Source organism: Physella acuta, unplaced genomic scaffold (assembly GCF_028476545.2).
Source record: "Physella acuta isolate Inbredline_101_S28 unplaced genomic scaffold, ASM2847654v3 ptg000199l, whole genome shotgun sequence".
In the NCBI taxonomy this organism is placed as follows: Eukaryota; Metazoa; Mollusca; class Gastropoda; family Physidae; genus Physella; species Physella acuta.
In genome coordinates, this window is record NW_026731718.1 from 546,746 (window position 1) to 562,361 (window position 15,616).

General features: G+C 35.9%; 2 protein-coding genes across 4 annotated transcripts; both read left to right on the forward strand.

Annotated features, from left to right (window-relative positions):
• Nucleotides 1–280: 280 nt before the first annotated feature.
• Nucleotides 281–10,497, forward strand: LOC131937053 (E3 ubiquitin-protein ligase XIAP). 3 transcript variants are annotated; one of them, XM_059294240.1, is made up of 8 exons: nt 1,615–1,888; nt 4,968–6,446; nt 6,537–6,820; nt 6,932–7,107; nt 7,299–7,356; nt 7,995–8,102; nt 8,615–8,734; nt 10,121–10,497. In XM_059294240.1, exons 2-8 carry the CDS (start codon nt 5,044–5,046, stop codon nt 10,318–10,320), a joined length of 2,349 nt encoding a protein of 782 aa, XP_059150223.1. In that variant the 5' UTR covers nt 1,615–1,888; nt 4,968–5,043; the 3' UTR covers nt 10,321–10,497. The 3 variants fall into 3 exon arrangements, with proteins under 3 accessions (XP_059150222.1, XP_059150223.1, XP_059150221.1); XM_059294239.1 differs by lacking the exon at nt 1,615–1,888 and adding an exon at nt 281–354 and having other exon boundaries at nt 4,968–6,820; XM_059294238.1 differs by having other exon boundaries at nt 4,968–6,820.
• Nucleotides 10,498–12,666: 2,169 nt separating this feature from the next.
• LOC131937052 (uncharacterized) lies at nt 12,667–13,974 on the forward strand. Its single transcript, XM_059294237.1, has 2 exons — nt 12,667–12,991; nt 13,676–13,974. The coding sequence occupies exons 1-2, from the start codon at nt 12,667–12,669 to the stop codon at nt 13,969–13,971; spliced, it is 621 nt and encodes a 206-aa protein (XP_059150220.1). The 3' UTR covers nt 13,972–13,974.
• Nucleotides 13,975–15,616: the final 1,642 nt, after the last annotated feature.

Sequence of the window (15,616 nt, forward strand, 5' to 3'; positions counted from 1 at the left end):
AGAATACATGTTACTGTAATCCTATCTCTAATCCTACACAAAATGAACTGTAGGCCTACTTACTTGGCTTGCTATTTTCAAAGCTAACGCCTCTCTTATAATTAGATACACGTGATTGTATTATTAATTGATACACTAATTACGGACTCCGTCTGGTCATAAATATGATATTTGTATTTTAACCCACTTGTATTTTAACCCACTTATAAACCACCAATAGTTTGTTTTGTATGAGTAAATAACACGCAATTTATTGATGCCACTTCATCGGGAAAACCCGCTTTTATTAAGTGTCACAGTTACTGTGTGTGACTGCGTGGTAGCTGATGCTCTACCTGTTTTGTTCTCATTGAGGTAAGTCGTACTTTAGTTTTCAGTTCTAGCGTTCACAAATATATTTAGATCTATGGCTATGTTGGCTTGTCTAATTGTAAATATGTTTAGTATAGCAGACTCAACTGTATACGTATCTATTAGGTAATTGTGATACTTACTATAAAAGCTTTGTGTGTCTAAGATAGCCTTTTACTTTAAGGCATTTGGTTAAGCGTAATAATTATTACTTTTAAAAAATTGAGAACACATAATTAATTGTATTTTTGCGATCTACAAATATATATATATATATATATATATATATATATATATATATATATATATATATATATATATATATATATATATATATATACATTTATTAGCGTCAAGCATTTATTTGATATTGCATCCTTCAAACCACTCAACTTAATTATTAAAACATAAAATAGATGATGCATGTGTAGCTTTAATTAAATTTAAAGAAAAATTTCAAATCCTTTAATTTACAGTGAGAAAATAAAGTCATATATTTAACTCCTCACAGTTTTCCAGTACAACACAGACAGATTGTTACAAAAATAGTTACACAATAGCAAAACTATATATATATATATATATATATATATATATATATATATATATATATATATATATATATATATATATATATATATATATATATATATTACTTTGATTTAGAAAAAATATTACGTCAAACGTCAAATACTTATTTGATCTCTTTACCAAATGGAATAGAAACCATAACATACAAAATTGAGCAAAATTTAAGTTCCCGAAATATTGGATAAAAGTAAAACTTTGATTTCAGAGGAACTTAACATTGTGTCCTTTCTGTTTCTTTTTTTCAAACACTGACATGAGATCGGCGTATCTTATTAGTGCAGACAATATCTTCCTAGATCATTTTGATCCCCACAATACCATAGCTTTTATCTCCTAATTGTCAGAAAATGCCCGACTTTGGTTCAGAAGTTTTGGCTAAATGACGTGGACATTTATTTCTTTTTCAAATTTCCCAGCACCGTGGACATAAAAATTGATAAGAATTTAGAGTTGAAGTTTAAGTAAACGAAAATATTGACGGACATGTTGACGACTTTTAATAGCTCCTGTAGCTCAATGCACAGTCTGTAACTGTTAACAAGGCTTCCTTCGCCGGAGAAATCTGGCAAGATGAGGCTGACCATAAACACGACAACATCCGGTGTGTTGCAGACGACGAAGATAAACGCTACTAAGTTGACTGCTTGAGTGGCGCGAAATTCTTTCTTGGATAAATTAATTTTTGATTGGTCGGGGATAGTTTTCGCAGTCGTTCTCCTTCCTCGATCTGTACATATTACGCTTGTACTTTTCACTGTGACCGTTGTTTTAACTCTTTGATCTGTGTTGCTCGTTGTTACACAGAAACTGAATGCATCTCCACTAGCCACGGACATTTTAAAGGCAACTGCTTCGCGGAGCTTCACCGTCATAAGCACCGTACATGTCAGTACAACTATTTCACCTACGACAGAAAAGGAGATGAAATTTAAGGCTTTTAGAACAGGTAAAATGTTAGCCAGAAAAATATCCGAAAAAGAAATTTCCAAGCGAGCGGAATTCGTTGAATAATCAAAACTTTCTGTAAAAGGAAAAACCGAAACGGTGAATGGTAATAGGGTGATAGAGGTTCCAATGTAAATGAAAGTTATAATGAAAATACTTCTTGATCTTGAAAACTGACCCCTGAATCTGAATGGCATAACGACGCAACAACATTTTTGTAGGGAAAGGAATATGGTGATGACGGTGGAAATATTGTAGAACATCACCGCATAAAACGGGCATACAAAGCTTATCCAATACAGACTTATGTAAGGTTTGATCTTAAAATTTAGATCTAAATATCCAAAAGCGGTCGCTGCGAGAAACATCAGCAAATAAAATAAATCGGAAATCGTCAATGCGAAAAAACAAACAGAGATCCCGTCTTGTAGACCGGCCTTTGAGAACACAATCAGTGTGAGAATGTTCGAGAAAACACCAACCAACCGGGCTATGACCTTCACGATCTGCTGCAAGATGACGACACTGATAAAGTACGATGTAGCGCTGTCGATGAGGTCTTGATGTGCTACATTGAAATCATTGCTAGTTAAAGTAGTAACCGTGATATTGTATGCCATGCTGAATAGGAATTGTTTCAATGTGAGGCTTAACTCCCCTCTTTTGATTTTGATGGTAAATTTCAGGTAACAATTTTTACTGGTTTTAATTTTTGCCCAATGGAATCAGTCTTGAAGAGATATTCTCTCCTTGTCTGTTCAAGCTCATATATAAATGAACTTTAATTTTATTGCCAAGTGAATGATTCACACGAGAAGGATATTAACTGTTCTAAAAATTTGGATAAAACACAAAAGAATATGTTTATTTCAACTGAATCAAAGCCAAAAATAGACTTCTAACTACGCGTATATTTTCAATTATCATCGGCTTCAATTCATCTTTTTGTTTTATTTCTTTTACTTAGTGCCGTGACCATTCACTATTCTGGAAAATCTTGCAATGTTTTTGCTTATTTAATCTGAACACTTGATAAAGAAATCGGAGAAAAACCCTAACCGTAAAACTGTCGAGTTTGTACTTGTCAGCCGTTTGTTCCAGAAGAAATATGTAAATAAATAGGCTACAGCGAGAAGTAAATAAGTATCGAGTACATTTAAACCTTGCAGAAAATCGAAACCACTCCCATGGCGTCATTGGATTAGATGGCTACCCCATCAATACTTCACACAGATCGTTGTCATTTACAATCTCGTGTAAAATATTTTTAATGATTTTTTTAAAAAATACTACAATTAAAAAAATGATTATATGGAATGGTACTTTTTGTTTCGAGGTAGGTCTAATTAAAAAATAAAATTAATGAACCACCATTCTTTGATGGTATTATTGTTCTATTTTTGCTTCTTTATACATTGAAAAATTCAATAGAAAGTATCGGATGAATTAAAAATTAATTACACACAAACTCTATAATTAACTTTTTGTTTCTCCGACGGTCGCATAATTACATGATGGAATTGTTACAACCACATTTCTCAGCTATCGATTTGTTTCGTTAAATTTAATATCTTTCCTTATTTACTGTTTCTATATCCAACTTTTTAAACAATGTGTGTCTGTTAGGGGGTGGGGGCATGGGACGATCATTGTTTTCCACGATATTTTTAGTACAGCGCTCCTGTATATTGTATATGATCCGTTTTGTTGTTTCAAAGATAGGAGTTCTATGTGGTTGGGACGTTTAAGCTCATAGCTGCTGAAACGAAAAGTCCCGAGTTCGAACCCCGCGTAGATGAAATAACCTTGTAGTTTGTTCTTAGTTGGACAAATCCAAGTTGATACTTAATTGTGTTTGAGATAAATTTTCCAACACTGGAATTAGAATATGACGAGAGAGTGAAGAATAGCAAAAAAAAAAACCATTGACAACAACTTTAAAAATTCTATACTTATTGCGCCATTTTTTTAAACATCGTGCGCTATTTTAGTTAAACATTCATGATTATAAACATTAAGTGCATTTTTCGATGCGTTTTTAGTTATTATTCTAGACAACTAAACAATACTCGAAAAAACACTAAAACAATACGTGTTTTTTTTTTTCTTCACCACTAATTAATTTAACTAGAATGTAAAGAAATAGTTTTAATTAGGTTACTCTGACGCTCAATATTGTAAACAAATATTTACCGGAAGAGAAGTGGGGCCTAAAGTACAAAAATAAAAGCGACTCTGATCATTAAACAAAAGCAAATCATCTTTACTACAGCCTGATGTGCTACGATAAGAAATTATTGTGCTATCTTTGTCGGGTATAAAAAGGAAATGTCCGTAATCAGTGGCGTAGCCAGGATCGTCTCAAGAGGGGGGGGGAGGGTTCCAATTTTTACCCGGGGACAAACTTTCGATTTGCACCCCTCCCCCTCAAACTTTCGATTTACACCCCCCCCCCCCCTCAAACTTTCGATTTGCACCCCCCCTCCCCCTCAAACTTCCGATTTGCACCCCACCCCCTCAAACTTTCGATTTGCACACCCCCCCCCCCCCTCATACTTTATATATATATATATATATATATATATATATATATATATATATATATATATATATATACCCCTAACCCCCCATCCCTGCCTACGCCACTGTCCGTAAATGATATCGATCGTCGGAAGTGTTACTGGCTGGAACATCTTAAAACCTGATGGTGCGTGCATATAATCTAAGAAAACAAAATTGGTCCAAGGTGCCATTGTGTAATGTTATCAATCCTAGTCTAAACTTCCACTGCCCCTAAAGGGCGACGTAACTTCGATAGCTCATGAAGGGCTTATTACTCTTCTGAGTACGACTTGGCCTATGTGGTATTTAGATTTGTGGATAGTCCAAGTTATATGGTTGAAACTATGCTCATTTGTGTTTGCGGGAGGGGGGGGGGGGTCGCATACACCTTCCCCTCATACCCCATATATATATATATATATATATATATATATATATATATATATATATATATATATATATATATATATATATATATATATATAATGTTTGGTATTGTTTTCCTTTGAAAAAAATAGGTTACTTCGACAAACTAGCTATTTTAAGACTGCATGTAGCTGAGACTGTTAAAGGATTATTTGAAACAAACTGAAAATGCCAGGCCCAGGAAGAAAAGTTCCATTGTCCTCACCAATAGACTGTTTCCTTTCGATGACGATGTGTTACATAACCACGACCAAAATAGTTTTTGACACGTTTCAACGATTTTGCGATGTGGTACATACACTGCATGCAATCTTCAGCGTGACAACCTATCCGAGTGACGGCAAAGCTTACTATGTTATTGTAGTGCTACCTTCACCAATATCTAATGGTAGCTTCTTGGTCAATACACATACGAATAAACTAACCAATAATTGCAATGCAAGCAAGCTAACCAATCAGAACGAGTATGAGATATTTAATAATAGCGATGAAAACCCTACATTTGCAAATGGAACGTATTCACCATCAATAAATAACAATGTAGATAATCATACAAATCAAGATTATGCAAATAATCAGAATATACTGAAGATTGGTAAGAACTTCGTGGAAAAACAAACTACCTACAGAAACGGGAGTAGGCGAGGTTTGAATAAATTGAACTCTAACAATCAGAAAGATCTTAAAGAGACTTCGTTCCCAAGTTTTAAAGACAATTTTACGAAAAACCATGGACATGGCACACTGGGGTCCATTCATTGTACTAGCAAAGAAAACATGAAAGTAAAAGAGCTGGGTACGATACTCAAAGATGATAACCTTACCAGGTACTGTACCGACAAAGAAAACATGAAAGTGAAAGATTTGGGTACGATACTCAAAGATGATAACATTACATGTACCGACAAAGAGAAAATTACAGTGGAAAGCTTGGGTGCAATACTCGAAAACATCACAAGTGATTGTACCGACATGAAATTAGAGGACCTGAGTAAAATAATCGACGATGACAGCAGCAAGAAAGACGACAATTCGCTTGATGTTGTTTTAAAGGACAGACAATTGCTTCCTCGAGACAACGAATTCCTTGTGTACATGCAAGACGGGGAGGATGTGTCAATGAGAGAAGAGCGGTTCCGGCTCCAGACTTTCAGCCACTACCCTCGCAACAGCTGCAAGTCTCCGGTACTTTTGGCCAGCAATGGATTTATGTACGCAGGGGATGGATCCGCTGGTGATGATTCTGTTGTTTGTTATTTCTGCCGTTTGATAGTGAAAAACTGGAGAGAAGGGGACGTCGAAGAAGTTCACAAAGAGTTATCTCCAAATTGCCCTATGGTTACGGGGATCAACTGTGATAACGTCCCTTTGGGTTTTTTGCCTAAAGAAGTTCTCGTAAACTTTTACAAACGTGCCAGTTGTTCAGAAGTTGGATTGTATCCAGGTGGACGGGCAGTTGAAAGAAAAGGTGAACTGGACTCCAACAAACACACCGAAAGAGCAACATCTTCGACTAGCTCCATTGCTGCATCTACCGAACTAGCTGAGGAACAAGCACCACATACTCCCAGCTCCCAAAGCAGTGAAAACGACAACGCTCCGACCAGCTCCATTGCTGCATCTACCGAACTAGCTGAGGCACAAACACGACATACTCCCACCTCCCAAAGCAGCGAAAACGACAACGCTTCGACTGTTATCTCCAACTCTGAGCCAACGAATCAATCAGAAACTCCACAGCAGTCTTCTGGTACCACCAGCACCACAACAGTAGACAGAAGAAACTCTCGCTCGCTAACGTACTCTGAGTTAGGCATCATAACAGAGAGGCCTAAGCGTCTGGAATATGTTCACAAACTGGCACGACTTAGAAGCTTTACAGACTGGCCTAGAGGGCATCACTTAACGCCGGAAGAATTAGCCAGTTGCGGTTTCTATTTCGCAGGTAACGCAGCTTTATAATTAAATGATTTATATACATCAAATTAGCATTTATATTTATAGTTACATCAAGTGAAAAGAATATGTATAACGTTTTTTTTTTAATTTTACACAGGTTATGGTGACTGTGCCAGATGTTTCTACTGTGGTGGTGGACTCAGGAACTGGGAAGATGAAGATGACGTGTGGGTAGAACATGCCAGATGGTTCCCCAGGTGTGCTTTTATCCGTCAACAGATGGGACAGGTGTTTGTGGACACCGTGCAAAAATTAAACGAGGACCACGACGAGGTGCTTTTATTTATCTTATCACTTATCACGATACGCTCCAATCTTACAATTATCGTAATTTTAACATCGTATCCTGTCTATCTGGAGTATACTTTGTTGTTTCTATTTTTAGTTGTACATTAATATTTAAAACAAAGACACTAATGGGACATTTTAATTAATGCATGATGTATTTCTATTTGTTATTGTAGATATCACTCCAGATGGTCATGAACGAAATGGGCACTTCCACGTCGACATTTCAGTTAGGCAAGTGTATATATGTATATGTGTCTGTACATTTTTGGCGAGTCAAAGGTTGGCAATATGTTACATTAGCGACGTGTATACTATACATGTCTAGAAAAAACAAAAGCTTGCATCAAGCTAATGCTATATGAAAATATGTTCCCACGGAATATGTATACTTTATTGCAGCTAGTATTTTTTTAGACATGTATTGTGTAATGTCGCAAGTGTAAGCGCCGTGTCAAAGCGCTCACCTCGGCAGGTATAGTTACACAATTGTACTAGTCACCTGACCCTGTACCTACATCAGAGCAGAGCCATACTGGTAGAAAAACTGCCAGTAACTTGAGGTAGTTTCTAGCTCATGCTAAGATTGATAAGCACTACTCATAACTGTAAAATCCAGTTAGTTTCTAGCACATTGTGAAGTTTGATACGAGTCCCTAGTAACTTGAACTTCTGTTAGCTCGTAGAACATTCTAAGTTTTATACGAACTTCTAGTAACTTGAACCTCTGTTAGATTCTAGAACATTCTAAGTTTTATACGAACTTCTAGTAACTTGAACCTCTGTTAGATTCTGGCACATTCTAAGACTCGTGCAATACATACCCTTGTACCCACTATGAAATAAAAGTTAACGGTTATTCCTTGTTCCAGACGGCAGAACGAACCAGTTAGAGAGAGACCCGGCAGTCCTGACGGTGATTGACATGGGCTATAACCGGAACGATGCCGTCAGCCGCGCGCAACACATTAAAGAGCAGAGTGAGTACTACTTGTTGTGGGTTTTTTAATAAACCTGGTCTGTTTTCATTGAGCTCTCGAGTAGCTGGAAGATATTTAGGAAGTTTCAATAATCAATTCATGGGCGGTAGTGCTTCTTTCATGCATCTAACGAGGGGGTTATAGTACCTGCCCCACCTAAGAGTATTGTACATTCTCCTCTCTCCCCCCCCCCCCTACACACAATTCATAAAACGGGAAATTTAAATAGAAAAAAAAATGTTTTAAGCATTGCCTTAACCCAAGCCAAGTTACAATTGCCTGAAATATCTGAGAGAAACCTTGATGGGTGGATAAAATTAAATTTTAAAAAAAAACATTGAGATGTGTCTAACATTATTTGCATGTATGGTATGTATATATGACTCAAATGATCCGAGTCCTTGTGCACTTAACTGTTACCATGTAACAGTAATACACTAGTAAGACGTAATCGATTGAAATACGAAAATATTACTTAATATACTTAATATTTTTTTCATTGTCACCTCCAGATAGCATTTTGTCTGCCGACACTCTTTTAGAGGATTTACAGCAAACGACAGCACCATCAGTTGAACGGCAGTGTGAGCTGTCTTGCAGGAGTAGCGCTGGAAACGGTCGAGAAAATTTAGGTAGCGTAATCAATGGACTTCGCAATTACTGTATAATAATTTTTTATGAGATCAAACGTGCTAATACGGTTAGTGCGACTGTAGCAAGGGGTAGATTTAGATCTGGGTCAACTAAAAAATGGGGTCACACCGTCCAGGCGTATTGTTTAGCCTTCCCCACGAGCAATAGTTTTTTTTTTATTACACTTAAAATTGCTAATTATTTAAACTTAACTCTAATTTCATTTTATTTCTCTAAACGTGTAAGAAAATGAAAGTGACTAGCGTATCGCAAATCTCAAACCAGCTGGATCAATGCCGCGTTTCGTCGTTTTTCTTGATCTATTTATAGTATGTAATTTTAAACTCAAGTCCTGCCAACTAAAATCGGGAATACCCTAACTTTACATGTCGAATAAGTGGATCACTCGGAGTACGGGGAAACCCGAATGCCATGATAAACAAAATGTGTTGGCCAAGTATTTCGTATTTACCGATTTAGACGGATTGTTTATTTTAAGGTAGTGCAAACGGGGCGTTGACCGAATTGACGTTGTCAACATGAAGTATTATTCTGGGTTGGGTTCACTTCTTTTTTCGTATTTTATTTTTTTAATTTTAAGACAATTTCTGCAACTTTTTAATTTCAATTACCCTTCTTTGTAAACAAATTAGGCACATTCTCGTGGATGACAAGCTGAGATACACATTCATTCACAGTTAGGGTCTAATACACATTCATTCACTTTTAGGATCTAATACACATTCATTCACAGTTTCATATTCTAATACACATTCACTGCACCGTTCTAATCTCACAAAAAAAATAGAGTCTAACACACAACCATTGCATCTTGCAATTTTAACACACAATTAGGGTCTATAAGTTGCCCCAATAATTTCCCCTTAAATTATCATACCTCATATTAATTTGACCTCTATGATATCTATATGCTAACCCTTCTTTCCCCACGACAACCCTAAGTTAATAATCTATACGGTTAAGTTATGGATATCACTTTAGCAATTGTAAAGCTATTGTGTCACTTTAATCACCCGCCCATTTATATTTACTAAATTACAAATTAACTAAATTCAAAAACAGTGTTAAATTATATCTACCACGTATAACATGGTGAAAGAATTCAATACCATTCCTGCCTTATTAGCTTATCAATACAGAATTAAATGGTTAATAATTATATTCAGTTTTGCCCCGTTCTCTGTAAACAAAAAAAGAGTTTAATGTATTAAATTATCGATGATTTCATTTTACTGTGAATTATTTTAGTGTAGTCAAACAAATTAGAAAGTTATAATCTAATACACGTGTATTTAACTAGATTTTTTTTACCTAACACAAGCGTGTGTAGTTTGATAATATTTTGCTAAAACTATTTTTTACAGAATCAATTCGACTGATAAAAGAACAGAACAACCGTCTACGTCAGCAGACTGTGTGTAAGATCTGTATGGACAAAGAGGTGGCTGTCGTCTTCCTGCCCTGTGGTCATCTGGCGTCGTGTGCGGACTGTGCCTCAGCCATGAGAGACTGCCCCATCTGTAGAGTGAACGTCAGGGGCATTGTCAGGGCATTTATGTCATAGGTCATCTTGACATCTCATCTTTTTAAAAGCCTTGAAAAAATAATTAGGAAATGTATTCAGTCTTTTACTTAGTTGATTTCTTGTTTTGAAATTTGTGTTTTAAAGCAAAATGATATTATATGTTTCTTATAAATGGATAATGTTGAAATGCTACAATAAAACAGTAATGAAATTGTGTATCTTTTATTCTGTTTTTACTTTCTTGTATACAAGGTATAGAGATAGTATTGTGATCGTACAGAAAAAATTAAAGGAAATTTTAAGTTTTCGCCATTTTACACCTAGCCATTATAACTTATACGGTATTTAAATGATGCATTATAATCGTTAATAAATCTAAATCGAGATTTCGACACATTTTAGATGTTTTATAAGCTTTCGAAGTCACATAAATTTAGTTTTGCCATCCTATTTGTCTATGTGTGTATCTGTAAACACGATACCTTTAGTGCCGTTCCAGTTATGTTGAGTAAACTACTCTACTTTCGGCTTCTTTATTAAAAGCTAATAATATTAGGTAAGCAGATAAAATTTCAAATATAAGTATAATACATTATGCGAAGGTTCCTTTAACTTTTGTACGATTTCCGGTAACCGGAAGTGGTAAATTGCCCTCGTTCTTTGGGAACATGATAACTTGAATACTGATTCAATTAGGTAGACGAAATTTCATATATAAGATCTTATACGTGTATTACTCTCAAATTTTGAGCGACAGTCGATGTCCAGAAGTGGTATTTTATTTCCGGTTTCTAAAATACAGATTAGTATATATATATATATATATATATATATATATATATATATATATATATATATATATATATATATATATATATATATATATCCACGTCAACGAACACCCATATCCACAGAAATAAATATTATTTTTCCAAGTGGACATAATTAACAGAGATACGATACCATCGTTTTGTTGAAAAGCACTTGATAATAGCATAGAAGACAAGAGTCTCGCTGTTGGCAAGTCATATTAAAAAAACGTGGGGATTCCCCATAAGTGTTGAACATGTCAGTGAAGGAAGACATGCAGCCCACGTAAATCCTCTTCTCACATTAAATTAGATGAATGAACACCAAGGTGTGGATGTGGTTCAGTGGCTGGTTGTAACAATAGTAAACAGAACACCGGACAGTCCCTGTAGCAGATCCTGTTGACGCCGCATGAATGGGTTACGTGCTGAAGCGAACTTACAATAACAAAAGTTTGACATTTCACAATGACATTGCTAAATCGGGTAATTTTGTGTGCGGTAACCCAGAGAGTCAACCAACCCCGATCCTAAGGGGGCTCTAGAAGGGGTGGGAAAAAATAAAAAGCTCAATTTAAACTGAAAGTTTTTATAAAAACAGTAGAAGTTAAGAAAATAAACGTCTACAAGGCTTTACACCCTGATTTGACTGTTTTCTACATCAAGGATAATTTGACCGGTGGGTAGCTAGACGGAGTACACCGTTCGGGGGGTAGCTCATGCTATAGGTGTGTTATGTGCTAGACGGAGAACACCGTCCGGCGGGTAGCTCATGCTGTAGGTGTGTTATGTGCTAGACGGAGTACACCATCCGGCGGGTAGCTCATGCTGTAGGTGTGTTATGTGCTAGACGGAGTACACCGTCCGGCGGGTAGCTCTTGCTGTAGGTGTTGTATGCTAGACGGAGTACACCGTCCGGCGGGTAGCTCATGCTGTAGGTGTTGTATGCTAGACGGAGTACACCGTCCGGCGGGTAGCTCATGCTGTAGGTGTTGTATGCTAGACGGAGTACATCGTCCGGCGGGTAGCTCATGCTGTATGTTTTGTATGCTAGACGGAGTACACCGTCCGGCGGGTAGCTCATGCTGTAGGTGTTGTATGCTAGACGGAGTACACCGTCCGGCGGGTAGCTCATGCTGTAGGTGTTGTATGCTAGACGGAGTAGACCGTCCGTGGCTAGCTAATGTGTTCCTGAATTTGTCGACATACCTCGCAAGCTTGTCAGTTTAATATAGATTTAGCGCCACGTAAACTAGACCACAGAACGAAAACTTATATATCGCCTGTAGCCTACTCGCACTCGCGCAGAGATTTCACAATATTACGTGGCACTTATCTCGTGTATATAAGCAGCAACGCAATCTATTGACATTAAATCTCAAGTAGATTAATTATCACATTTTCAATTTGTGATAATGTCAGTGAGTAATTGTAACTAATTTGTCTTAATTACCACAAGTAGCATATTAAAAATAATGACAGTTCTATCGGCATTAACTTTGTAGGCATATTTCCAACGCTTGAAAATCCTATTTAAAAAAAAAAAAAAACAGGCGAATCGAAGAAATGTGCTACAATGTCTGCAAGCGATTTGATACAAATTGATTTCAAAATTATCCTTGTAGCTGCAATATACGGCGTCCTTGTAGTAAGGGGAATAAACCCTTGTGATATCGGCCCCTGTGGTCCAGGTCAGCATTGGGATGAGCCATCCAGGAGTTGCGTCCCTTGTGAAGATGGGCTCACTTTTATGGACCAAATCGGCCATAGATGTGAGGCCTGTTCTCGTTGTAAAACACTAGAAGACCACGAGCGACAGACATCCAAATGTAACATCACCCATAATTTACAGTCGGAGTGTCTGGAAGGCTACCGTCGTAGGGACGACGTCTGCAAGAAAGGTATTCAATGGGCTGTAGGATAGTATTTTTTGTTTGTTTATCTAACGCTAGCTCATAGATCAATTTGAAAGTTGAAAGTTTCCTTTAAAGATGTTGATGTATGGACTTATTAAGTTAAAAAAAAGGTTACTTTTTTAGTGTTGTTTAAATAAAGCTTCAGGAATTGTTAAATATTTAAGGCTTATTATTATTATTATTATTATTATTATTATTATTATTATTATTATTATTATTATTATTATTATTATTATTATTATTATTATTATTATTATTATTATTATTATTATTATTATTATTATTATTATTATTATTATTATTATTATTATTATTATTATTATTATTATTATTATTATTATTATTATTATTATTATTATTATTATTATTGCTATTGCTATTGCTATTACTATTACTATTATTATTACTATTATTATTATTATTATTATTATTATTATTATTATTATTATTATTATTATTATTATTATTATTACTATTATTATTATTATTATTTGCGTACGAAAAATAACTCAGGCGATGTAACCAGATGGACTGGGGAGTTGTACTACCAAAATCTTAGACCTATTAGATCGACAAGTCGTTTATAAGCAATACATTTTTTAAAGATTTTTGCGTTTTACTATTGTGCTTAATTTATTTACAAAATTGCATTATTCTTTTCCCTGCTAGTGATGGAGTCAACATCAGCCGGCTCTAAGGATGCTGACCAAGTGACCACAGCAAACGGTGCACTGGAAAGCGTGACGACAAGACGCAAAACAGACGACCGCCAATGGACACACGTCACTACTTCTGCTGCTAAGTCGGGAGAACAGTCGACAATGCAAGAATCTTCATTTACTCCAGGAGTTACAGCTGCCGTTACACTCAGCGTTCTGATAATTCTGATAGGTTCTAGTATTTGGTGTTACCGTTTAGGCTTGTGTGCGACAGTCCGGAAAAAGTTTGTTAAGTACTGTGTATGATTTTCGTTCCTTAAAACTTGACTCAAAATAAATTCTCATTAAGATTCGTTTTCCTTTTACAAAAGATTAGAAATGTAAGAAAAAAAAATAAAGGTTTTTGTTTTTAGAGGGTAGCTTGTAGCAAGCGCTAATATCTTTAAACCAGCCTTTTATGTTTTATTTTTGGAACAGTTTCTTTTATGATATGGTACATAGATGGATCATATGTTTGTTAGAATGAGGTTATACAAGTGCCGTAAAAGATCAACCTATCAGAAACATTTATTTTACGCATTGGAATATGACATGGGTCGTAAAAGATCAACCTATCAGAAACATTTATTCTACGCATTGGAATATGACATGGGTATTTCGTTGACTAGTTTATTGTATAAAGAAACAAAATTGAAACAAACGGATATAACAGCTCGAAGTTTTTGATTTCGCAGCTGTGCTGCCTTCTCTTACACAGTCAACAACAAAAGCACAACTAATTGTACTGATTGAAGAAGCAGTAATAACCGGTTTAATGATAGTGACATTCTGATTAGAATCTGTAGCAATGAAACGCGCTTTAACATCTAAGCCAATGTGGAATTCCAATGCATTGTCAAAAAATTCAATCACGATCTATAGCTAAATGTGAAGTCTCTTTTACTGTGTGAATCGGAGCTAGGTTAAAGACAGTGGAGAATGAAATAAGAGCATGGAAAAAGTGGTGGTTAGGGCACAATATAAAAAAAGACAGTAAATAATATTACTAACCAGGTGTTGGTGTAAATTCCATGTGGAAAGTGGAAGAGAATGAGACAAAAAAGTCCTGAAAGAAATCGTTTGAAATTGAGATGGGAGAGACTGGATTAGGTTGAACAAAGTAACAAAGCATTAGCAGTCATCGTGTTGTACCATTTTTACATTGTTTAGTAGGTCTAGTGGCCTTAGCTAAATGAAAATTACAGTATTAGGACTTGTTATGAAACAAGCAATAAAAATGATATATTCTGTACAATATAATCATTTTTTAGCTCTTAAATTTTCTCCAAGAGAATCGTCTTCCGCCCACCTTCTCCGTCCGTATGCTACTTTACTGATCGGATAGCGATTCAAGAATCCGTGATATTTATTTCTCTTTAAAACAGTGATCCAGGCAAGATGTAATGCAATCAAAAGTATCTGATCTCTCACATTGAAGTCAAGAGAATTGTAACAATCTTACAAAGAACTAGTCGCATCTTCTTCTTCTTCGTTCTTAATTTTAGTGTTGAAAGGGAACCCCTCCAACACAATGAAGTATACGTGTCAACTGGTTATGAGCCATTGAGGCCGTTGACTCCGATTTCAGCCTGATTTTCATTTTGGATTTGCTCCCATAGCCTTTGTCCAACCAAGAACAAACTACAAGGCAACAGTTGTATGATTTTGGAGTTGTCTCTCCTAGAGGAGTGGCTGTCAACAGCTATCGAGCCTCATCTGCCCGAGGTCTAGAACTCAAGACTTTTCAGTTTAGCAACCATGAGCTTAACCGACTTGACCACGCCGACCCCAAACTGGCTGGTAAAATTGTACATTACGCTTTAATACAAGTGTTGAATTTAACTAATCACCGGTGTAAATCCTTCCCATTTACATGGCGAAAAAGCTTGCCACAGCCACCAGCATGTTTTTT